The 25982-nt window shown below is 41.0% G+C and overlaps 1 protein-coding gene across 2 annotated transcripts in view; it reads right to left on the bottom strand.

Annotated features, from left to right (window-relative positions):
* FRMD7 (FERM domain containing 7) overlaps nucleotides 1-25982 on the bottom strand; it is a gene marked incomplete at both ends in the record, with an annotated part of 58265 nt that overhangs the window by 10228 nt on the left and 22055 nt on the right. Inside the window, 6 exons of one of the 2 annotated variants that reach the window (XM_081221718.1) lie at nucleotides 706-853; nucleotides 1074-1188; nucleotides 8855-8952; nucleotides 11578-11656; nucleotides 13871-13913; nucleotides 14721-14825. In XM_081221718.1, the coding sequence (XP_081077844.1) occupies nucleotides 706-853; nucleotides 1074-1188; nucleotides 8855-8952; nucleotides 11578-11656; nucleotides 13871-13913; nucleotides 14721-14825 (588 nt within the window). The remainder of the gene's footprint in view (nucleotides 1-705; nucleotides 854-1073; nucleotides 1189-8854; nucleotides 8953-11577; nucleotides 11657-13870; nucleotides 13914-14720; nucleotides 14826-25982) is intronic. The other variant, XM_081221719.1, reaches the window with a different exon arrangement.

The raw sequence follows: 25982 nt of genomic DNA, 5'->3' as shown, positions 1-25982 counted from the left end.
CCCCTTTCTTTGTCACAGGTGATTCATTCCAAAACCTGTCTAGGTATCTGCCTATCATTCTGAAGCTTCTTGAACCTTAACTTGGATCTAAATTCATTGAATATTCACAGATATAAGAAGTCCAAATAGACTGAAAAACTGTTGAAAAATATGTTCTGGCCACATTGCAAGGAGTGAGAATTAATGGTGATGGAGAGAGCCCTCTCTGGAAAACAGAGTCCTGGGAAAAGGATGAGTCAGTAAACAGCAACCATTGCTTTCAGGGTTGGGCGCTAATTCCCTACTAGCTGGCACTGGGTACCTCCAACAAAACTGCTAACTGAATGAGAACAACCCTTCAGGTTGCTTCTGGTGGATTTGGACAGGCTGAATGCACTTTATGTCACAGTCTAAGCTTTTAGGATGCCAAAAACCTATATTCTTATTTAAGGTCTAAAAGTTCCAAAGAGCCTCTTGACTTCATCTCTTCACCATGCTGGCCTGATCTAATGTGTGAGCTCCTGAGAATCAAAACAGTCAGTTCCAGACTGTAAATGGAAGCAAAGCACATCAAGGGGAGGAGACTTACCCTAAACTCTTCCAAGCACTGCCTCCTTTTCTTGCTGGTGGTAAGACTGAGGGGTGGGGTCACCTTGAGAATGGACATTCAAGTTTGAGCCAAGATAACACCTAAAGCTGAAGACTTTAAAGGAAAAGAGCTGTTACCCGTAACACCAGTACGCCCATGTGAGCAACAGCCAGTTGGATCTGCATCCCTTCACCATCACTGGCGGGGTGCGGCCTGATGCCGTACATGTCCAGCTTCCTCGCTATGTCCAGTAGCAGAATGTCAGATTCAGCTGGGCTCCTGCCACTGCAAGGGGAAAGAATTTATGAGCCTAATAAATGCAGCAAGAATGACGCCTAAAAAAAAAAAGAATGACACCTCTACCCTGAGAGCTCGAAGAGGAACTCAGTGTTTTCTTGAGCCTGAAGTTTCTCTGACTTACAGCTTACTTCTAAGAGTCTGTGCTCAGCTTCAGTCTTCCCTGCCAGTAGAACAGGTGGAAGCAGATGCCAGGGAAGGTACTTACATGTGCTTCTGATGGAAGTGCACGATCTTGCTCTCTAAATCATCTTGGTTCGGTAAGTACCGGGTTTGTGCCAAATATTTCCTATCTGTTTCTTCATGAAAGTCTCCCAGTTCTGCTGCATGACAGTAAAGTGACATTTTTTACATTACCATTGATGAGTTAAGCAATGGAGCACCCAGAAGACCCTCTGACTTCCCCCAAACAGCCCTTTCTTTGCAGCCAGGGCAGCCCTAGACCTCCTGAATATATGTGTATTTGTTTCAGGATATGGGTGGTGGGGAAGGAACTAACTGGTTCTTCTTCAAATAAGAAGCAGTGGGTTGCTATGAAGTTACAGACACAGTGCAGGTCTTAAAGGCTCCAGGATCATAGATGAATATTTTGTTATTTTCTTCTCCCACATTCTGTTTATGATCTCTTCTACTTCTTATCAGTCCCTGTTATGAGTTGAACTGTGACCTCCCTCTCAAATTCATATATTGAAGTCCTAACCCCCAGTACCTCAGAATGTGACTGTGTTTAGAGACAAGGCCTATAAAGGAGTGATTATTTTAAAAATGAGGCAGTAGAGTGGGCCCTAATCCAATTTGATTGGTGTCCTTATAAGAAGAGGAAATTTGGACACCAGGCACCAGGAATGCAGGTACACAGAGGAAAGACTAGGTGAGGACTCAACAGGAAGGCAGCCATCTGCAAGCCAATGAGGGAGACCTCAGAAGAAACCAAACCTGCTGACACTTCAATCTTGGATATCTAGCCTCCAGAAGTGTGAGAAAACAAATTTCTGTCCTTTAAGTCACCTAGTCTGTTGTATTTTGTTATGGTAGCCCTAGCAAACTAATTCAGCCCTCTAACCTCACTCTGCCTTGATCAGGCATTATTAAGAAAGGTGAATACAAATGCCAACTCCAATGCAAGACAGTCACAGCCATTCATCACTCTGTACCTTGGGAATCTAGTAAAACGCTGCTATATGGAATCCTCAGTCGGTGAATAATTCTGGAAATAATTTTCACTTTTCCAAATCACTGGAAGTTTATCCCTGCTCATAATCTATTCTAGATGTATCCAATTTATTGTTATAAACATCTATTATAGCACTGTGCCTACAAAGGCAATTGAGGTATATAGGATTATCTGCCCCTACCGTAAATGGCTTGGAAGTGTTTTGATTTTTGAATTCTTGTGTGTTCTTTATAATTTTTATGCCTTTTCCCTCTCTGTCAGATTAATAGGAATCACTTCCTGGTCATTGACTTCCCCTGAAGAAGTCTCTACTTGGTTCCAAATTGTGACTTCTAATCTACCATAAAATGGGCACCCAAAACAATTTTTACAATTAAAATTCACATTTTAATATGAAAAAAGGGAATGCAGATATCCAAACCTGTTAGCATTTTATGAATTATAAGAGTAAATAGACTCTGCATGGAATCATGTGGTGCTCTCCTATTGAGTAAAATTCATGGACATGGGGGCATCAATTTTGAGTACTAGAAAGTTATTTTCTCTTTTGTCTTGGTTTTCTATTGTGTTTTAGACAGATGGCATGCTCATTTTTAGATAGGTGAAGTGTATTTGTATATTTCAAAACCACATTAGAATGAAAATCTTTATATAACAAGCTTTTTTAAAAAGACCAAATCAGTGGCTCTTTTATCTATTTATTTTTTGCCCAAATTGATAAATGTACAAATCTCATTAAAACTTAATCAGGCCCACCCATATGGTTTCACTAGTTAATACTATCAAATATTCAGATAAGATACAAATACCAATTTTTCACAAACTCTTCCAGAAAATAGAGTAAGGAACACTTACCAACTCGTTCATGAGGCCAGTATTACTTTGATACCAAAATAAGACACAGACATCACAAGAAAACTACAGATTAATATCTCTCATGAATACAGAGGCAAAAATCCTCAACAATATACTAGTCAACTGAATCCAGCAACATAAAAAAAAGAATTATACATCATGACCAAGTGGGATTTATCCCAGGAGTGCAAGATCAGTTCAACACGTGAAGGTTAATTAATGTAATATGCTATGTTAATAGAATAAAGGACCAAAAAATACATTATCATATCAATAGATGCAGAAAAAAACATTGGGCAAAATCCAACACCAATTCATGGTAAAAACATTCAACAAACAAAAAATTGAAGGGGGCTTCCCTGGTGGTGCAGTGGTTGAGAGTCTGCCTGCCGATGCAGGGGACATGGGTTCGTGCCCCGGTCCAGGAAGATCCCACATGCCGCAGAGCGGCTGGACCCATGAGCCATGGCCGCTGAGCCTGCGCGTCTGGAGCCTGTGCTCCACAACGGGAGAGGCCGCAACAGTGAGAGGCCCACGAACCGACAGCAAAAAAAAAAAAAAAAAAAAAATTGAAAGGAACTTCTTCAACCTGATAAAGTTGGAAAACCTACAGCTAACATCATAATAATACTAAATGGTGAGAAACTGAGTGCTTTCCCCTAAGACCAGGGACAAGACAGGGATGTCTGCTCTTGCCACTTCTATCCAACATTCTACTGGTGATTCTAGTCAGTGCAATCAGACACCATGGTCCTGTGTGTAGAAAATCCTAAGGCATCCAAAAAAGCTACTAGAAGTAATAGATAGTCAGCAAGGTAGCAAGATAGATGGTCAATATACAAAGTTATTGGATTTGCATGTACTAGCAATGCATAATCGAATAAGAAAACTAGAAAAACAATTCCATTCACAATAGCATATAAAAAATAAAAGACCGATAAATTTAACAAAAGATATGTAAAACTTGTGTTCTGAAAATTACAAAACATTGCTGAAATTTTTAAAAGATCTATGTAAATGGAGAGATTTCATATTCATGGATTAGAAGACTCAATATTGTTAAGATGGTAATTCTGCCAAAATTGACCTATAAATTCAATGCAATCCCCACCAAACTTGGGGGTAGAAGTTGACAAAAGATCTTAAAATTAACATGGAAATGCACAGGATGCAAAACAACCAAAACAATTTTGAAAAAGAACAAAGTTGGAGAATATACACCTCTATTTCAAAGCTGAATACAAAGCTAGAGTAAACAAAATAGTGTGATAATAGCGTAAGCACATATAGATCAATGGAACATAGTTGAGAATCTAGAAATAAGCCCTTACATTTATGATAAGTTGGTTTTTGATAAAGATCGCAAGACAATTCAATGCGGGAAATAATTGTCTTTTCAACAAATAGGAGAAAGGGACATCCACACGCAAAAAAAAAAAAAAAGAAAAGAAAATGAAGTTGAATTCCTACCTCACAACCATACACCATACAAACATACAAAAAAATTCAAAATGGATCATAGGCCTAAACCTAAGAGGCAAACCTAAAACAGTTGTTCTAGAAGAAAACTTAGGAGAAAAACTTTGGACCTTAGGTTAGGCAAAAAGTTCTTAGATACAACACCAAAAGCATAGTTGACTAAAACATATTGAGAAAGTGGAATTCCATCAAAATTAAAAACTGTCACACTCCAAAAGACAGCATTAAGAAAATTAAAAGTCAGGGGGAAGAAGGGATAAATTGGAAGTATGGGATTAACAGACATATACTACTGTATATAAAATAGATAAACAGAAAGGACCTATTGTATAGCACAGGGAACTATATTCAATATATTGTAATAACTTCTAATGGAAAAGAATCTGAAAAAGTATGTATATGTATATCTATGTATCTATCTATATATCTATATGTAGATATATATATCTATATATATGAATCACTTGCTGTACACCTGAACCTAACACAACACTGTAAATCAACTATACTTCAATTTTAAAAAAAGAACACACACACACACACAAACAAAGAAAATGAAAAGTCAAGCCACAGATTGGAAGAAATTTCACAAATTATATATCTCATAAAGGATTTTTAATAAGAATATATAAAACTCTCTTAAAATTCGATAAGACAACCCATTTTAAAATTGGCAAAAATTTGAGTAGGCATTTTACCAAAGAAAACATAGGAATGGTTAATAAACACATGAGAAGGCGTCATTAGTCATTAGGAAAATGCTAATTATAATTGCAATGAGATTCATTGCACTAGATTGACCATAATCACAAAGATAAACAATACTAAATTTTAGTGAAGATGTGGAGAAATTGGAAACCTCATACATTTCTGGTTTTATTGTAACAATTTGGAGAACAGTTTGGCAGTTTCTTAAAATGTTAAACACAAATTTACCTTAAGACGAAACAATTACATTCCTAGAAATCTACCAAAGAGAGATGAAAACATGTGTCCACACAAAGACTTGTGCATGAATATTCATAACATTATTCGTAATAGCTAAACTGGAAACAATCCAAATGTCCCTGGCCAAGTAAATAGATAAATAAAATGTGGTATACCCATAAAATGGAATACTACTCAGCAATAGAAAGGAACAAACTGCTGTGATTCATGTTAGAACATGCATGAATTTCAAAAACATTGTGTTGAGTGAAAAAAGCCAGATAAAAAAGACCACATATTTTATCATTCCTATTACATGAATTGTCCAGAAAAGGCAAATCTATTTGCCTTAGTGGTTGAGTGACTGCAAATGGGCATGAGAGAGCTCTTTTGGCATGATGGAAATGTTTGAAAACTGGGTTGTGGTAATGGTTGCACAACTCTGTAAATTTACTAAAAACCATTGAGTTACAGACTTAAAATGAGTGAAGTTTATGGTATGCACATTATACCACAATAGAGCTGTTTTAAAAAATAAATTAAACACACACACACACACACACACACACCCCAATCTTTCTGTTTATTAAGCACAAGTATTAAGCACAAGACCTTACGTTGACCCTAAGGAAAACATAGGAACACATAAGACCATGCTTCTTTTTCTCTCCATGCAGGACTATGACAATCTAGGAAGAGACCTATGGCATACAAATGAGTAAATATCATTAGTGATAGAAGGCAGCACGTGGTGTGAGCACCTTCACTGTTACCACGCTGGTCCCAACTACCATCATCTCTCTCTCTCCTGCTGTTGTCTGTTATCTGATCTCCCCACTTCCACCATCCCTCATAAGGTCTATTTTCTCTCATTTTTAAAAATTGAATAAATTTGACATATAACATTGCAGCAATTTAAGGTGTACAGTGTGTTACTTTGATACATTTATAGATTGCAATATGATTGCCATTGTAGCAATATTTATCACATTACATAATTATAGTACAATATTATTGTCTATATTTATTATACTGTACATTAGATCACTATGGCTTATTTACTACTTGCTACAAATTTCTGTTTTCACCACAGCAGCCAACATGATGTAGTTAAAACCTAATTCAGATCATTTCACTCCTCTGTTTCAAATGCTACAGTGGCTTCCCATCACATTTAGAGTAATGTCCTAGGTCTTTAATATGCTTTTAAGGCCCTCCATGATTACTGTCTCCCTCTCTCCCTCAGTTCCAGACATCCACAAAGCCTGCTTAATGTTTCTTGAATACTCCTGGCATGCTCCTACCTCAGGCCCTTTGCACTGGATGTTCTCTGCCTGGAACTCCCTTACACCAGATTTCTGCTTAGCTTGGTCTTTTACCTCTTTCAAGTTTTGTTTAACTATCACCTTCACAGTAAAGCCTACCCTGACCACCTTATTTAAAAATTCAGTACCCACCCCCCGAATTTCCCTCTCTCCCTTCCATACTTTATTTTCTCCAGTGCACTTATCACCTTCAAACTTACATTATATATTTCCTTATTTTGGTCTGATTGTCCTCCACTGCCAAAATGTGAGCTCCACGAGAGCAAGGATCTTTTTATTTCACTGCTATGTTCCCAGTACCTGGCATGTGGTAGGTACTTAATAAAATTTGCTGAATGAATGACAAAGAAGCGTTATTGTACTAAGGGCATTCATAAAAGGGAGGCTTCATTTAGAATTATACAAACTGTATTTGGGAGGAAGAGTCTGGCTAGAGCCAGAGGGGTGTATAAGAGAGATTGAAGCAGGTGAGGTCAGAATGTGGAGGTTCTTGAACGCCTAGAACATACACATTAGATGAATAAATAAATGAGCAAACGAATGAGCAGCCTGGCTGTGTTCTGCACGCTGTCTTAGCAACCAGTGAAATAATCTGACCTGGATGGATTGTGAAGAGCTGACTCCTTGAAACTTTAGCTTTTTTTCTATGGAAAGAGCTTCTGTCGACAAACAAAATATCCTCTAGAAAAGCTGAAGTGTTCTGTGCTATGCCTGAAATGGCCACTAGGGAATGCTCAAATCCATAATGTTGAACTATTAAGAATGAAATTGGGCTCCCCCATCAGAGGCTGTCTGGGGACCCCCAATCCTCTGACTGCTGCCTTAAACAGGCAGCTAACGGAGGAGGATAAGTCTTCCAATATTGTTTTCTCCACCTGCCTTACCCCATCTCCCGACCCCACCCCAAGGACAATACTGGACATATAGTTAGTGTCCTTGGCATTCAAGGCCCTTCAAAATGATGCTTAGTTTTTTGCCACCTCTCCTAAACAGACCCTATGCTCGAGTTGTACTTGAGCTGCATCCTCTGTATATACTTCTTCTTGTACCATCACCCTTTTTTCTTTTCTGTTTTCTCTGCTTATCATTACATATCCAATTTCTATGCATCACTTTCAGGACCAGCGCAAAAGCTATCTCATCCATAAGCCTTCCCTGATAACTACTGCTCTCACTGCCTTCCTGAGATCCTGGGCTCTCATCCTGTCTCACTTATGAGTCACTTGGTAAACATTGATTCAGATACTGTCTCTATCCAAGCCCTTCATTCTGGAGTTCCCAGTGAAATCAGAAATCTACCATTTCTGGACTGTCAGGAAGGCAATGGATAGAGGTCAAAAATGAACTTATGAAACAAAAAAATGAAGTTATGATCCTTCAGGAACTGTAAGGAACAGCCTATTCTTGGACGGCCTCTCTAGAAGAGAGAGGAAGTCCAGCCAGCCCTAGAAGAAGAGATACTATTTCCAGATGCCTCAATCCTGCCCTCGGGGATACAGGAGCAGCCTGACGTGCCCAGCTTCACCCCCTCCCAGGCAAGGCCCCACTGTTCCCCGGGCCTCTTTTCCCTGCCTACATTACTCAGCCTAGTCCAACGACTTGGCTGCTAGGATATGGGGAACTCTAATAGACGCCTGGGGCCTTTTTCCCTTTTAGTCTCTCTCCACCTGCTGTACTCTGTGCTTTGTTCTCTGGAATCATGATAAAGAGCAACATGGGAATCACATTAAATGTGACAATGTGCCGCAGAAAGCACGTACCAGAAATGGATCCTGGGGCAAGCAGAGGGAGTGGGGGCCTGCCTAGCAAAGTCCATGCCCAGATTAGTCCAGACCAGCTCCTGGAGAGCAAGCCCGGGGCAGTGGGAGGCCAAGGTTAGACCGAGGTAGAAGAAAATCAGCATTTACTTTTAATCTACATAACTGCTCTGTGAGAAGGCATTCTTGTCACTCTTTTAAAGACTAGGGAACTCAGGCAAAGACAGATGAGGGGACTTCACCCAAGGCTACAAGAGTTAGAACGTACAAACAGGATTTGAATCCAAATCTCAATGACTACAGTAACCAGCCTCTTTCTACTGGGCCATGCCATTTCTATATATCTCATCCAGGCTTTCTCTCCTCTACAGAGAAGTGCTAACATGATGATAGGGATGTTGAGGGTGCTTTAGCCTCTTTGCTTGGTTCTCTAGCTGGCTGATAGGCCCCGAAGCCGACATTTGCTACTTACATTGTAAGATGTGAGATATCATCAATGCTGTACAGTTGTCACTGCATGGAAGCCTTCCCAGAGCCAAATCCTTCTTTATTTGAAGAGTAAAAAGATACCTGCAAAGAAGTGGGGGGAAATCTCTTGAGGAAGAAACAGGAACAAGAAAGAAGCATTTCCCTTCTCCCAGATCCAAGATGTTTCAAAAAAGACACGGTGCCCCCAGTCAGGGAGATGCCTTCTCGGGGTGGTGAGTAATGCATAGGCTTTGCTTCTACCCCTAACCAGCACTAGACCACAACTCGGCTGACCCAGCACTTCAGCAGGCCTCACAGCCATTAGGAACCACCCCAGCCAAATCCTCCCGCCAACTTGAGGGAGTTGGCCAACCATCCTCTGGTGATTTCTGCCACGTAGCAAAGCCACATACCCAGCCAGAGAGAAAGGGAGATTCAGCAAGAATAAGCCTACTCAGGAGGCCAGTACCGCTCTGTTTACAAAATGCTATCAATTACTCACTATCGTAACAACTTAGAAGGCTGGCATCATCACCGCATGTTCCAATTACAGAAAGGCAGAGGTTAGGCGATTTGGGCAGAGTCATATCACCCCAAGACAGTGAAACTGTGGCAAGACGTCAGGTCTGCCTGTCAATTCTAGGCTGCCTCCTATCCAAAAGACTGTGCTTCAGAAATCAAGATTCTGCCCCTTCACCTGGACCACCGTCTCCGTATCACCAGAGCCCAGCCTAACCCTTTGCACAGAGCAGGTATGGGATTACTGTGTATTGAATAGAATGAAGCCAGACCACCCGTTTTCCTACCGATAAGCAGGGACCCATAAAGTACACATTGGTATCCAGAACTTTGCAAAACAGACGGCATTTGTCCCACACTTTTAAGCCCTTATCAGAGGCAATCAACTTTTGAAAAGATGTGTATAATTAAGATTCTACTGCCGACTATGTTCCTTCTTGGTTCAAAATTGGTTCCAATGTTTTATTTTAGATATTAGAACATTTACTATCTACTGTGGGCATTTCCCTATATAAGATGTAATTTTCTGAGTAAAGTTCTATCTAGATTTTTTTAAACCAATTAAGACTTGACGGCAATGTGGTGAACCAGAATTAATTGCACGTGATAGGTGAAAATCAGACTGGGAAAAAACAGGTAAATTAGTAGGTGATTATTCAATTTACAAAGCCATTCATTATAATCCTTCAAATTGTGATCTCTCTTAATGGATTAGAAATGATTCAATTAGAAAAGTTATATTTGCACACCACTCTGAGAAACTCACGTAGTGGCCCCAAACGAGGCATCCTTGTAAAATCAACTACAGTTAAGTATTCTCAAATGGACCAATGGGGAAAAAATAAAGGAAGTCTAGCCCTTGCCATTACCTGCTTTCGAATATAGATGTAAATGAGAATAATCAGCCTCAATTGCTAAAGGGGACGTGAATTTCATTTTACTCCTAGCAAGAAAGAAAGTAACCTTCTTGTCATTTGACACATTCCTTGCTATTAAGAAGGCAGCTGCCTGCTGCAAATACCAAATCCTTCCTCTGAACAGCTGATGAATCATTTATCATCACATTGATTTTCTCATTCTTTTTTTTTTCCCAGAGAAAGTTTATCTCCATCAAAATTGGTTACAATTTGAGACTCGACTGAAATGAGTTAGCAAAGGCAAACTGATAGAGATACCAAGACATCAAGTTATCTGGGAAAAGGGCCTACAACTCACAAATTTGGAGAAGGTTGGGAGAGAGAGAGAGAGACTGACTTTTTAAAAGTGACTTCTACAAAGACCCCTCAGAAAAGAACCCCCCGCCTTTACAAAAAGGGTGAAGAAAAATTGGCCATGAACCATGATGGGGAATATTTCAGGTAGAATAACTGCCAACACGCTGTGACCTGGATCAAGTCACTCTAGTTCCCAGGACCAGTTTCTGCATCTGTAAACCAAAAGGTCTGGACTAGATTATCTCTTACATCCTTTCTATGTGTAGGAGTCTGGAGTCTAAAGTCTAGAGAGCAGAGTAAGGTTTGGGGGAGTGTTATGTTGACAAAGTATTTTTGAAGAAGTAGGTTTACATTGTCATTTTAAAGGGCATTTTTATAAATATAAAAATACTTTAAAATGCTTTTTACTTTTTAGCTTTTTAATTTTTGTAGGTATAAAAGTATTTTACTTATATAAATTATTAATCATTTGTAATTATTAATAATTATAATAAAATATCAATAATGTATAATTATGCAAAATAATTTATTAAATTATTTTTTATATTTTTTACTTTTCTACTCTCAAAAAGGTTTTATAAGTGTATGTCATCATCACTTTCTACCTATGGGATATACACAAACACACACACACACACATGTGCACACAACCGTTTTCAGTATGCAGGGAACTTAGTTGTCAAGCTGCCCTCTGATTAGAACACAGATGCAATGAAGGCAAACACTTTAACTGTTGTAGCAGTTAATGGCTTAACCCCCAAGTGGGCACCCAGGCTGGTTACCACTTTTAGAACACCACGCTTCCTTCTCCCTGAAGTCCCTATCCTTTGGAAGATTAACACTGGGGACCAGCCAGGTCCTCCTTGTCACCAACTTCTTACCATCTCCCAGAGAGTGACTGAGAGCCAAGCCTTCCAAAGAAGGCTAGAAGCCCATTCCCTGATAAATGGAGGATAATGATTAAGTAACATCATGCATCATGCAAGTACTATACCTTGTAAGCTCTTCTCGCAGATGTCCAGGGTCCACTGGGAAAAATTTCACCATAAATTTGAAAACAACCTCCTTAGGATCTTAAAACACAATATCTCCATAAGTTTTATTTAAATGTCCATCACAACAATTACAGGTCTTCTCTCTCTCTCTCTCTCTCTCTCTCTCTCTCTCTCTCACACACACACACACACACGCATGCACTCCCCTCTCCTTTTCCCTCCTCTCCCCATCACTCTCTCGCACAGACTTTTCATTTAAATTTCAATTTTTCACATTTGCGAGATGTTGCTATTTTTGAATTGTGCCTCTATGTGGATAACAGTTGGGAAAGTTCTCCTGCCCCTCTTCCTCCCTTCTCTTTCTTTGAGTTTATTTTTGTAAAGATGTGCCTCGTTTGGGGCCTACTGTGTTCTCTCTTAAGAAGTGTTCCATTTAGAAAAACATACTACTTGCTACTTGGGATTCTGCATTCCTGGCTGAGAGAAGGGCCCAGCTATAGAGGCAGGTGAATATCAGCTGGCTCAAGGATTCATAAAGGGAACTAGAAGTAGTAGGGACTGAGGTCTCTGTGTATCTTAAAATCTACATGAAGAAAACATATCTACTTGCCTTCACTCCTACTTGCATTTGAAAATAAGAAACTCTCTGTATCAAAAGCGAATACACACATGCAGCATTAGCACCATTCATTCAGTAAACATTTGTTGAGTGCCTATTGTATGCTAAGCATTGTACTAGAGGCTCCTGGAAATAAAAATACAGTTAAGCACTCAAAGGTTGGTAGAAGAGGCAGACACCTAGACAGACAATCACAGAACCACAAAGTGTTATAAGCCCCGAGTACTGGGTAAGCACAAGAGGGAGAAAAGAGTTTGGAGGAGGTCAAGGAAGGCTTCCTGGAAGAGCTGACATCTGAGTAGGGCTGCCAGATTTAGCAGATAAAAATATAGGACTCCCAGTTAAATTTGAATTTCAGATATACAATGATTGCCTGGGACATACTTATACAAAGAAATTAGTCTCTGTTGATCTGAAATTCTAATTTAGTTGGGCAACTTCTATTTTATCTGAGAAGCCTACACCTGAAGTTAGTTTTGTTCACATTAGGAGAGGTAGGAGTATGAAGTGGTCAGAGGCAGAGGTAAAGGCTCAAAAGGCAGGCAGAGTCCGGTGCTTTGAGGATCATGTTAAAGAGTTTGGACTGGGCTTCCCTGGTGGCGCAGTGGTTGAGAGTCCACCTGCCGATGCAGGGGACACGGGTTCGTGCCCCGGTCCGGGAAGATCCCACATGCCATGGAGCGGCTGGGCCCGTGAGCCGTGGCCACTGAGCCTGCGCGTCCGGAGCCTGTGCTCCGCAACGGGAGAGACCACAACAGTGAGAGGCCCGCGTACCGCAAAAAAAAAAAAAAAAAAAAAAAAGAGTTCGGACTTTATTCTAAGGACAATAGGAAGTCATGGAAGCATTTTAAGCAGGAGACTGATGTGGTCAGGTTTGTATTTGCAATAGTTCCCTTTGGGAGTAGTGTACATGATGGACTGAGGGGAGTCAGTTGGGAAGCTGTTGGGATCATGTGACAGATTATCAATACGTAGTGGGAAAAGACAGAATTGTGGGAGACACCAACACGAAGAGAGCAGGAGGGGGAAGTGACACGAAACAGCCTTTCCCAAAGTGTGGACTGAAATCCACCTGCAGCGGAAGCACCTATGGAATTTTTTTAAAATGCAGGTTGCTGGCCCCCAACTCGGGGATAAGGCCCAGGAATATGCATTTTAACAAGAACGGCCCCCTCCTCCCGGCCCGTGATCCTAATACACACTGAAATTTGAGAACCACCACACTAGATTGTGACATATAGGGTTCGGGGGAATATTTCATGCATAGTAAGCACTCAGATATGACCTGAAATGGATGGACAATGTCTGTGACGGGATTAAACTGAAACACCTCCTGGAAGAAGGTGCATGGCATTGCTGCTTGACATCAAGGATGCTCGAAGATTTGCAGGTCTAGAGTCAGAGATGTATCCCTAGAGCCAATTCACAGAGTGCTGTCATTACCAGGGTTCTCGAAATTTACTCAAAGATCCAGCAGCCTGATTTTCCTCATCTCAGGCAAAGTTAAAATGATTTTTTTTAATTGTTAAATTTACTGGATGGATGAAGGATTAAAATAATACATCAAAGCCCTTTTCTCCGCTTATATTAAGGCGAGGAACAGTGTGGTATTGTTGAAATGTTTTCAAGTTGTAACTGGGAATTCTATTCCTTAAGTGATTTTCCATACTTACTTTTTACTTGCTTTGTAATGGACTTCAGAAGTTCCAACCAGACCTGTAATAACATTAATGAAAGAATTGGTAGAACATGGCACTGAGTATAGCTTTTTGTTTCTTTGGGTTTTTTTGGTAACAGATTAAAATCAACATGAAACAAACAAATATCAAGACTCTTTAGACTTCTAAAGATAGTAAGAAACAGCAACGTCAAAGAAATGCTGTGCTTCCACCACACTCAATCCGTCCCCTTCTATTTTCCCAATGACAGTGCACATTGTTGATCTATAAACTCTTTGCTGTTGACATTTGAGTCAGTGCTCCCCTGCCTCAGGAGAATGACAGAGGTGTCATATACAAGGCTGATTAGTTGCCACAAAGACTAATGAAGGCACTTGGCTCCACATTTGAATCCTACAGCCCCCAAATGCCAGCTTAATAGTCATAATGAGCCTTTCTGGGAAGGAGCCAGATAACAGATCCGCCAAGGCAGGACACAGCGGGCAGAACACCGGGAATGTTAGGATGTGAGAGAGGGGCAAGGAGCGTTCCCAAATACTACTGGTGAGGTTAGGAGTCTTCAGTTTGGAGGTTGAGGTCCAGCCTCTGGAAAGTCAGAATAAAGCACAGAGACCTCTTCACACAGTGGCAAAAGAGGAGCAGAGGGTGGAAGAGTTTGTGCTTGGCAAACTGAGGTGACTTTTAATAGACAAGGAGGGGAAATAGTTATTAAATCCACTCATTTTGCAAGGGTTTAAATGGTTTTTCCTTTTGCAGTTGGGGGTTTGAGCCCTGCATATCTAGCTGCAAGCTGCATTTAGAAGCAATTCTAGACACAAAGAACCCTATAATGAAACCAACTTACATTATTTCCAGAATGGCTACAGAATTCTAATCCAAAATATTCCTTTTCAGCAAGATTTAGATGGCTGCAACTCAGGTTAAACAGCGCCTTCCCGGATGACTTTTGCTAAACAAAACAAAGAGACCATAGCATAGTTTGCGATCCTAAGCTGATATTGTTGCTGCAGTGTGGAGTAAAGGGTAGAAGCAGCTAGACTCTCTTCCGTTTCCTTTAAGCACTGTTTTCAGGCCCTGTATCCTTCCAAATTTTGTTGAGTTTTACACATAAATACATGCATCTATCTGTAGATTGTTTTAGCGGTACCTCTTAAAAAGCCTCAGATTAATGACAAACCCTCTTGGAAAAAGACAGCCTTGCACTTCACGACGTGTGGCTAGATCTGCAAATCTACCCTTTCAGTGGAATTCTTTCATCAATTCATCCCACAGGCAATTTGAAAGAGTTTCCCCAAATTGACAGATAGTTTAATCAAGATGCAAATCTGACCTGCTTAAAATCCTTCAGTGGCTCCCTTCAGGATAAAGTCTCTACTCCTTAGCAGGGAGGCTGGGCCCTTTCCCTCATGTGGCCCTGCCTGCCCCTCCAGCCTCATCTCTTTCCCTTCCCCCTTCCTTTCTAATAATCGCAGCCTGCTCATGTTTCCCCACACGTCAAGTAAATTCATGTCTCCATGCCTCTGCTCATGTCATTCCTTCTACACAGAACGCCCTTCCCACCTTTCTTTGCTTTGGCTTCCTCCTACTCAGCTCAGATGCCACTCCCCGGGAGAGCTTTGGAGCCAAGGGCAACCTCTGCGCTCCCAAACACTCTTGCTTACCTCAGACACGGCACTTCCCACACGGGATGTCTATCTTCCCCGTTAGACTGAATTCCTTCATAGCAGGGGCCTTGCTTTAATTGTCTTGTTACTCACCAGGTCTAACTCAGAGCCTGGCACATACTAGGGGTCTTGAATGTTGGTTGATCCAACATGAAATTGACCAACTTCCTCCTCCGAGCTCTGTGAGGAGATTTCATTCTACAGCTTTTCCCACCATAACTGCATCTAGCATACTCCTTTCACATAAGGCCACACATATTTTTTTTTCATAAAGCCCGCATACACTGGGAGCACAAAACAGTCCCTTTCTCAGGCTTCTCTGAGAATAGGAGCTGTAAAGAGCTCTCTGTGAAAATCTCTATGAGCTGAGTGGGGCTGCAGCTGATCTTCAGCCAGCATTGCTGAAGCCGAGGGTTGCAGTTGCAGGGAGGATGGTGATGGGAAAATTGGGCCCTGGCTGATAGGCACAAAGACACGCTGCTGAAAACCCCTAGTTAAAGCCAAGTCACACGGTGCCTCTGGTGCTGCAAAGGAAGCTGGGTGCAGGGGAATGTAGTTGGAAATCACCGACGCATAGAATTAATGCCAACCTTGAGAGGTCAGAGAGTCCAGCCGCCCTCCTCCCACACCCCACCCTCTCCCTCAAGGCAGTCCCACACGGAACAGAACCCACATCTGGGATTTAATAGCTTCCAGGAAGGCGACCTCCCCTATGCCCTTCCCCCAACGACCCCAAATGCTCCCCTCTCCCTTGGACTTCTCTCCACTTAGTTTTGTAGTCCAAAGCTCCACCAACTGAGATTCATGAGGGTTAACCAGGGTCCTATTTTTAAATGCAAATAGGATGCAGAGGGTGAAAGCTACTGCATCCTTAGCGCCTGGAGAGAGAGCTGAGGGAAAGGGGGTTTGATTTTATGTGGGAGGTCACATTGGAGCTGTGATCCAGGAAAAAGGGGTCAGACCATGGTGGGGTTCGTGGGCTTGAAGGGCATTAGGGGGCAGTGGGGGAGGGGGTGCCTGGGAGGGAGGAGGGAGGGGGCGCTTCTGCCTATGTGGCAACCTTGCCTAGGGCAAGTCCTGACACAGACCATTCCAGACAGATGAAATCGCTCCTATTTTCAAAGTCCTCCAGACAAGGAGCTGTTACGGGATTTTTATTATGAATTAAAAACAATTCTAAAGAGACAGAGAGATGACAGCAATACTTTTTCCAACACCAAAGAAACATTTCAGTCATGAGGAGCAAATTCCGTCATAGACTCCAGTTTCTTTGCAAACAATTTAAGAAACTCAAGATTTTCCTTTTTCCTCCTCATTTTTTCTTTCTTTTTTTTTTTTTACCGTTGGGGTGCTTAATCATCGCCATCAATGCTGCCACATTCCATGTGTTCGTATATTTAAATGTTTCTGCAGTCACGAAGAATATATAGCCATTCCTGTAAGGTTTCCAATCCAGGCTGCCTTTTTGCTCCCTTCTGTAAGATCTCATACCATGTTTATAAGAATAATCCCCTGATTTGTCCACCCCTGTACATCTTGCCAACTGGCTCTAAAAGCCTTTGGCATTTGTGCATTAGGAGGTCAGGAGCTCATGTGGCTCAAGCTCTCTACCCACATCTCCGGGAGAGGCATTTCCCTTCAACCCTCCGTAGTGTACGTTGAAATTGGCCAGCCTAGTGGAATGTGTTGCACAATAGGTAAGGTCTTGGTTCTGTCTTAACATGCAGCCTTTAATTTTTTTCAACCAATTCCTCAACTTTTATGTTATGATTATTTTTCTCATAGTATCTCTATATACAACTTCCCTATTCTCTTTTCTGGACTTCTGATTCTCTTTTCCATTGCTTGTTCTTGTTTAAGCTGACACTTTTCAACATTCTAATCAAGCTCCTTAGTGGATCTAAATTATTTATCACCGGTCCTCCCACTCAAGGAATTGGAACTCCAATCCTGAACCCTGTCTTATATTCATCTCCCTTGGATTACAGTAGAGCAGTGTTTGCCTTTAAAAAAGTCACACTCACACATATAATTTAAAACTTTTCAGAACTTGTACTTATAATCTTCAGCTTACACACTCGGTCTTAACCATTGGACACTGATTTCTTGGGGCTCCAAACTCATCTTCTCATGGAAACAATAAATATTCAAGGTGACTGTTTCCAAAAAACAGCCCACCAAATCTTCTATGCACATAGGGCTGTCATATAACAGTTTATTAAAACAAGCCTGTATTGTAATCCTGCTCTACCCACTTACTAACTGGATGAATTGGGGCAAATGTTTTAGCTCACAGATTGATCTCCCTTTTCCAGGTACCTGAAGACAGAAACCATGTGTCCGAGTACCTGGCATTATATACAGTGATTGGAAAAGAGTGGACATTCCATAAATGTTTACTGAATAAATAGATGAATGGATCCAAACATTTAATTTGATTCATGTGCATTAGCAGGACAGTCCTCTCAAGAGGAAGAAATTAGTTACTATGTGACCTAGGGCAAATTACTGAACCGTCCTGAGCCTCGGTTTACTCATCTGTAAAATGGGAGATAATAATAGTATTATGTTACAGAGTCGTTGTGTGGATTAATCAAGATAATTCACATCAAGGCCTTAGTACTATGCCTGGCACATCACAAGACATAAGTAATACACACATATATTTATAGACACATAGAGAGAAGAGTCTGGAAGAATACATACCAAACTGTTAACAGCATTATTCCTGGAGAGGGGTTTAGATTAAAGGGAACCTTACCTTTTCAGTTTGTACATATCTGGATTCTTTTTTTAAATGAGCACGGACAGTAGAAACTCTCTTAATAAACTTTAACTCAACGACGCACAGAGAATGCTTTCCATTCCCCCTTTAAAACATTGACAGATGCCTAAGTCATGATGAAAGCTCATGGCTAGTAAGCTAATATGACTTTGCACTTGTACAGCCATCGGCTGAGTCTCAGGCTTGATAATAATTATTTTCTTGAACATATTTTGACAATTCTACTTATTATTGTAATTATACAATTTAATTATATTGTATGTATATCACAAGAATCATGATCACTAATAACAAGAGTAGTTTCTATGAAAACTAAATTAAAAAAAATTAATAAGGGGGGAATCCCCCAAAATATGCTGTCCAATTAGTTTTGGGTAGGACAGCAGTAAAATATTGGGGGATAAAATCTGGAAGGATTCTGTACTCAAATTTTTCCACATTAAATGAACAAATACTGGAAATCATAGATGATGCATTATGGGTATGAGTCAGAGAAGAAAAATGGAAACACCGGTCAGAAGTCCTTACTCAAAAAGCCCTTGACCCTGCATCAAAAGCTTGGCATATGAATATAAATGTATACGTTTTATGTCGAAGTAAGAAGTTTAAGGTGTTTGTGTGTAAATGTACATATTTATATGATTTTCTGCTTTGGCAAATTTTATCAATTAACTGATCAACAATCACCTTTGATCACATTAGATAACAGAGATTCTAATGCATCCACATAATGACTGCGTACTTCAAAACAATGTAGGCTACAGAATTAAGGTTTCAGAAAAGGATAAGCTGGAACAACAGCATATTATTAACAGTAGCATGATAGACCATTTTAATTTTTCCTTATATTTGTTATATTTTCCAGAGAATGCACATTTATAAAATTTAAAAGCATAGTGCCATACAAAGAGTCTTATAGATGCTTCTCTTGTTTCCAGTGCTGATTTCCCACATTCAAAATATTTCTCATGCTCCCCTCAGGAAATTGTTCTTGAAGTCACAGATAATAATCACCCATTCTCCTGATTTTATGGTTATGCCTCATTTTTTAATCCCAAAATATGACTATAAACTCCGGTGATGACAACAAAATAGCAGAGAGAGAGAGAGAGAGAGAGAGAGAGAGAGAGAGAGAGAGAGAAACCTGTCTCTTCCTGTTTTATAAAGCCATCTGTCCTATCAGGTTAGGGCCCCACCCTTATGACCTCATTCAACCTTAATTACTTCCTAAAAGTCCTATCTCCAAATACAGTCAGATTAATCACATGGGGAGTGGGGTTAGAGGTTCAACCTATGAATCTGGGTGGGGGGGGATATAATTCAGTCCATAGCAATGACCCAACTTGATAGCCCACTTTAGTTACCATACTTGCTCTTTATGATTTTTGACTCTTGCCAAACATGAAATCCACTCTCAAATAATGAAGATTTGTGAGTCATTTTGGAAGCAATGTGCCCAGTTACAGAAGGCCAAAAAGGAGTTCCAAAATGTGCTGAGTACCTGCAATACATAGGAGAAGGCAGCTAATCACGGTGGCTAAGAATGTGGGCTCTGAAGCCAGACATAGCTGGCTCTAGTTCTGACCTGTCTACCTGCTAGAGGGGTAATCTTGGGCAGACTATTTAATCTCCCTGAACCTTCGCTTCTTCAGTTGCAAAATAAGACTGTCAGACACAGAAGGGCCACATATTATATGATTCTATTTATATGGAATGTCCAGAACAGGCAAATCCATAGAGACAGAAAACAGATTGGTGGTGGTCAGAGACTGCAGGGAGAGGGGAATAGGGAGTGACTATTAAATAGTATAGGGTTTCTTCTGGGGAGGATGCAAATATTCTGGAATTAGTTGTGATGGTTGTTCAACAATGAATATACTAAAAAACACTGAATTGTACACTTTAAAAGGATGAATCTTCTGGCATGTGAATGGCATCTCCATTTTAAAGAAGGGTCATAGTGAGCATCTAATGAGACTATTCTTGTCAAGTACTTTACACAGTATCTGGTCCAAAGGAAGAGCTCAAGAAATGTTGACTGTTTAGAGGGCGACTACATAATTTATCATCCAAGTTGGGACGGTTTTGAGAGTTGACAGGGCACTAGTAATTATTATATTGTCACAACAGGTGTAAATCAGGACTGTCCTGGACAAACTCTGCTGTATGGTCACCTAGTTATTTGCATTTGGACCACTCCAGGGGGTCTGTTTGGACAAGGGTAGCATTTATTTGAATATTCAAAATCTGGAATATTAAGAATCAGAGACATGACTAGCAGTTTCCCCTCATAGAAACCGGTGTCTGATGATCATTCCTCCAGTACCAAGTGAATGAGGTGCCTTTCAGTCATGTTAACCCTGGTTCCGTATTTTTATAGGTAAGGCTCAACCGTAACAACCACACAAAAAACCAGGAACAGAGAACTGCCTCACCAGTCTTAACCTTCTCCCTAATAAACATTTTAAAAGTCGATCCCTCTCTTTTAACATGTTTCCTCTCCATTCTTTATTCTCTTTTTTCAGTTCTTTTTTTTCCCTTCCTTCTTTTTTTTTTCTTTTTCTTTTTTTAATTTATATATTTTTTTATTAGTTTCTGCTTTATAACAAAGTGAATCAGTCATACATATACATCTGTTCCCACATCCCTTCCCTCATGCATCTCCCTCCCTCCCACCCTCCCCATCCCACCCCTCCAGGCGGTCACAAAGCACCGAGCTGATCTCCCTGTGCTCTGCGGCTGCTTCCCACTAGCTATCTACCTTACGTTTGGTAGTGTATATAAGTCCATGCCACTCTCTCGCTTTGTCACAGCTTACCCTTCCCCCTCCCCATATCCTCAAGTCCATTCATTCATTTTCAGTTCTTTTTGTTTTCCTGTTGTAATTTTCCCCTGCGTGAACTCCAGGCTTACTTTTGATGCGTTTGCCCTTTTCCTCCTGTATATGCCTTTCCTCTTTTGTGACACTTTCTACCACCCCTTCAATTCACCACACAATACTGAGTGCCTGTTCTGTGCCAGGTACTTTCCTGAACTGCAGAGATACTGAGGTGAACAAGACCCAGGCATTACCACCAAGGAACACATAGGCTGTCAGGAAAGGCAGACGCATCAACAGGTGATCACAGTGGTCGTGGCTAAGTGTGCTTTTAAGCTTGTATGCAGGGGGTAATGTGATATCATACCCAAAGGGCACCTAACCCAGAAACGTGGATGAGGGTATAGCACAATGGATTCTTTTTTTTTAATTAATTAATTAATTAATTTTGGGGAGGGCTACATTTGGTCTTCGTTGCCACTCAGGGGTTACTCTTTGATGCGGTGCATGGGCTTCTCATCACTGTGGCTTCTCTTGTTGCAGAGCACGGGCTCCAGGTGTGTGGGCTTCAGTAGTTGTGGCACGCAGGCTCAGTAGTTGTGGCTCGCGAGCTCTAGAGCGCAGGCTCAGTAGTTGTGGCGCACGGGATTAGTTGCTCCACAGCATGTGGGATCTCCCCGGACCAGGGCTCGAACCCATGTCCCCTGCATTGGCAGGCGGATTCTTAACCACTGAACCACCAGGGAAGTCTCTGCATAATGGATTCTTAACAGAGGGAACACCTAATCCAAGATAGGATGCAAGAGTTGGAGTTAGCCAGGTGAAGAGGAGGAAAAGAGAAGGGTGTCAGAGGCAGAAGAGATTAGAAAACAGGGTGTGAACAACTCGATTGTAAGCAGCGTGGTGTTGCTAAAGGAACGAGGGAGATACAGGGACACTGAGCAGGAGCCTCACCAAGACGGGCAGAAATCTTGTAGAAAGTGTAGACCAAGATGCAGAAATCTTGTTCTGCATCTTGGTCTACACTCCCTCACCTCCATCCAGCTCTCTGTTTATAAGCAGCAGTAGGCACACACTTCATTTACAGAGTTTGGACCCTTCCGAAGGAAGGTAAGTCTTTCTCCATTCCTGTTGTCTGCAGGCTACATCCAGAAACCTCAGAACCCTTTAAGTGTTAAACCCTGGGACTGCTCCTTTTAAAGGGCTGTTTCACTTTTCATTAAAAATGCAAATATCCTGGGGCTTCCCTGGTGGCAGAGGGGTTAAGACTCCGCCTGCCAATGCAGGGGACAAGGGTTCGATCCCTAGTCCGGGAAGATCCTACGTGCTGCGGAGCAACTAAGCCCATGTGCCACAACTACGAACCCGCGTGCCAGAACTGCTGAATCCCGTGTGCCTAGAGCCCGTGCTCCACAACAAGAGAAGCCACTGCAATGAGAAGCCCGTGCACCGCAATGAAGAACAGCCCCCACTCACTGCAACTAGAGAAAGCCCACGCGCAGCAATGAAGACCCAACGCAGCCAAAAATAAATAAATTTAAAAAAAAATTTTAATGCAAATATCCTGACATTGCAACAAACAACAGCAAAAATCCAACACATATCTTATTTATCTACCAATATAGTCAGATGCAACCAGTTTTCTAAAAATGAAGTTGAACATACTTTCAAAATTTACACTGTGTAAACCACCCAGGGAACTAGGAAACAGAGCTCCTTTGGGGCAGGACAGAAGAAATTACTGGCCAAGCTATAACCCTCCTGGGGGTTCAACTCCTGGCAAAAAGAGAACTGCTGGGAGTGGTGAGAGGCTAATTACCAGGTAGCTGCAGTTCATCCTAAAATGGAGCCCTCTCTGCAGGCAGTCTAGTCTTTCAGCATCTGGTAGAGAGCAAGGTGCAGTTAGACACATCAAAGAACAAAGAATAAGTAGGAAGTCAAGGGAGACCCTTTCCCCAGAGCCCAGAGGACTCAGCAATAAACCCTGGAGGGAAGAACAGTTTAAATGGGTACTTAAGACTTCCTGGTGGTGGTAAGCAGAGAGAACAAGCCTTGTAGTTGCTTGTGCACGTGTGAAATTCACACCAAATTACAACTGGTTTTTATTTTATTTCTGAAAACATAAAGCAGTTCAAAGTACTGCCTGTGTGATTGATGGAAGGCTTAAAGTTGCTTAAGATTAACAGCTCAGAAAGATTTCCGGCCCACGTGGCTGTCCTAGGGGGGTCCTGAAGGATCAACCTGAGCAGCTGACTGACCACTCGCCTCTTTTTTTTCTATTGAAGTAGAGTTGATTTACAATGTTGTGTTAATTTCTGCTGTACAGCAAAGTGATTCAGTTATACCTGTATACCACCCTCTTTACCTGCAGCCATGTTGATACTGATTAAACTAAGTTCAGAAGGGAACTCGGGAGTCAGAGAGCTCGTCTAGGCCCTGATAGATGATACTTCCTAGCAGACACCCTTTTCAAGCTCTAAGAGAATGATGTATTACTGCCTGAGGCCTTAGGTTGATTTGGCAATGATCTGGACATGTTCCATCTGATTCATACACTTTGCTGGAATGTGTCTAAGAGACTATCCTTGCTCAGAATTGCTCTTCATACTAAGGAAAGAAAAAAGAAAAACAAAACAAAACAAAACAAGATTACCACCCTAATAGCAATCTTGCCCCCACTACTGGGACATTGAAATTACCATGCCTACATTGGAAAAGCTGTTCAAAAGTGACAGTGTAATAATGGAATTCTCAAGGCCGTGCTCCCAAGTCCTGTCAAAATTACTAGCTACTCGGGTAATTAAAACAATTATAATTGTTTGTTTCCACTTAATGCTTTAGCACTAAATCCACGTGCTGTGTGTGATGCACAACCAGCTTCCAAATGGTAGTCGGACTTCTCTTTTAAACTTCAGGTTGATAAAACATTCTGTGCATATCTATCAATCTGAGACATTCAGGACACAACAGAGATCGTTCAGTGTCATGTAATCTGGGCCCTTCATTTTACAAGTGGGGAGATTTAGATCCAGACAAAGGAAGAGACTTGTCCAAGATCTTCCAGCAGGTTAATAGCAGATCTGGGATTGGAACCCAGGTCTTCTGGCCTCCAGTAATGGGCTCATTTTATTACACTGGGCTGTCCTTAAATATAAAGGGAAAACTAATATCTGGGTGTATGAAGGACAAGAAAGAGATAAACACTGAAACTTGTTCCTTTGATTCACTCTTTCCTTTCATGTTCACTGTTTTTTTCCTTTACCATCTTTTCTCAACTTTGGACTGTACTGTTAACTCACTTTTCTCTTCTTCTGCTTATTACTCCAATGTTTCTCCTTCTTTAGCCTCCCTTTCCTTGATTGTTCTACATTCCTGACTCTTCTTTCTAGAATCAGTTTTACTCCGTTTATAAAGTGTTCACTATGTTGCCCAGCAAGGCTGTGAGCAGGTTGGAGGCCACTCTGTTCTGACAGGTTGTGAATTTCACAGAAAATCTATAAAGAAGCCATTAAACAATAATTCCTTTTAGAACGTCTACTTAATAAGAGGCCATGAAACCCAATGTATCAGGGTTACTATGGAGAATCTGTGTTGGCTGAACAAAAAATCTTTTAAAAAAATATTTCAGAAACTATTCCAAGTTAAATGGAGTCAAGAGACACATGTGGAGTTTAGGGTTCCATAAGAAAGTAGTATTTCAATGTATAAAATATACACCAGAATGTTAAAATCTGGATGATGGGATTATACTTGAATTTTATTTTCTTCTTTGTGCTTACCAGAATATTCTAATGAATTTATGTTCTGTCATATATGGAAGCTGGATTTGAAACTTGAAAAAAAATCAGAAAGAGAAAGACAAATACCATGTGATATCACTTATATGTGGAATCTAAAATATGACACAAATGAACCTATCTATGAAACAGAAACTGAATCACGGACATAGAGAACAGAATGGTGGTTGCCAAGGAGGAGGGGGTTGGGGGAGGGATGGAGTGGGAGTTTGGGGTTAGCAGACGCAAACTATTATATATAGAATGGATAAACAACAAGGTCCTACTGTATAGCACAGAGAAGTATATTCAATATCCTATGATAAACCATAATGGAAAAGAATATATAAAAAAAGAATGTATATATATATGTATTACTGAATCACTTTGCTGTACAGCAGTAATTAACACAACATTTTAAATCAACTATACTTCAGTTTAAAACAAAAGAATCTTAGCATCAAATTTTGAAAAAAAAGAAAATTGAAAAATAAATGAACCTCTAAAGGACTTCTGAGTAGCAAAATAAGTGGTCATGTGAGCCATCACTCAGGCTAATCTGCCTGTCATGAAGTGTCTCATCCCCCCACCCTTTCAACACCCCTACGTTAGCCAGGTATGCAGGCTTGTCAGCACCTGTGGACTAGGTTAAGGGACCAGCTCTGTCCCCCAGCAAGAAGCCTATAAGGGCTTCCTGCCTGAGTCTCAACTTGGCTTCTTGCCAAGCTCCACTCTTGCAGAAGTCACTTAGGACCTGTGATTTCATTCCTCTTTCCCTATGCAGACATCTGCCTTAGTTCTTGACCCTTGTTCACTTAGTCTGTTTACTTGTGTCCCTGCTGTTTGGTTCTGGATTGGACCTACAATGCCCATGGGCTAGGCTCCACTCAGCTCTGCTCTCCCCTTGACTGGTCTCCACCTCTGTTGTGCACACCATAGGGATTTCATGAAGATTGTGGTTTAGCAATATAACTTAACTCCTGGGCCTGCTTGCAGCCTTTTATCCCTTTCCTCCCAGCTACCCTGGCATACAGTCATGCAAGTCCTGAGTGCTAACTCCCTC

This window comes from Mesoplodon bidens, assembly GCF_964165515.1.
Source record: "Mesoplodon bidens genome assembly, chromosome: X".
In the NCBI taxonomy this organism is placed as follows: Eukaryota; Metazoa; Chordata; class Mammalia; order Artiodactyla; family Ziphiidae; genus Mesoplodon; species Mesoplodon bidens.
This window is presented reverse-complemented; position numbering and strand designations above follow the sequence as displayed.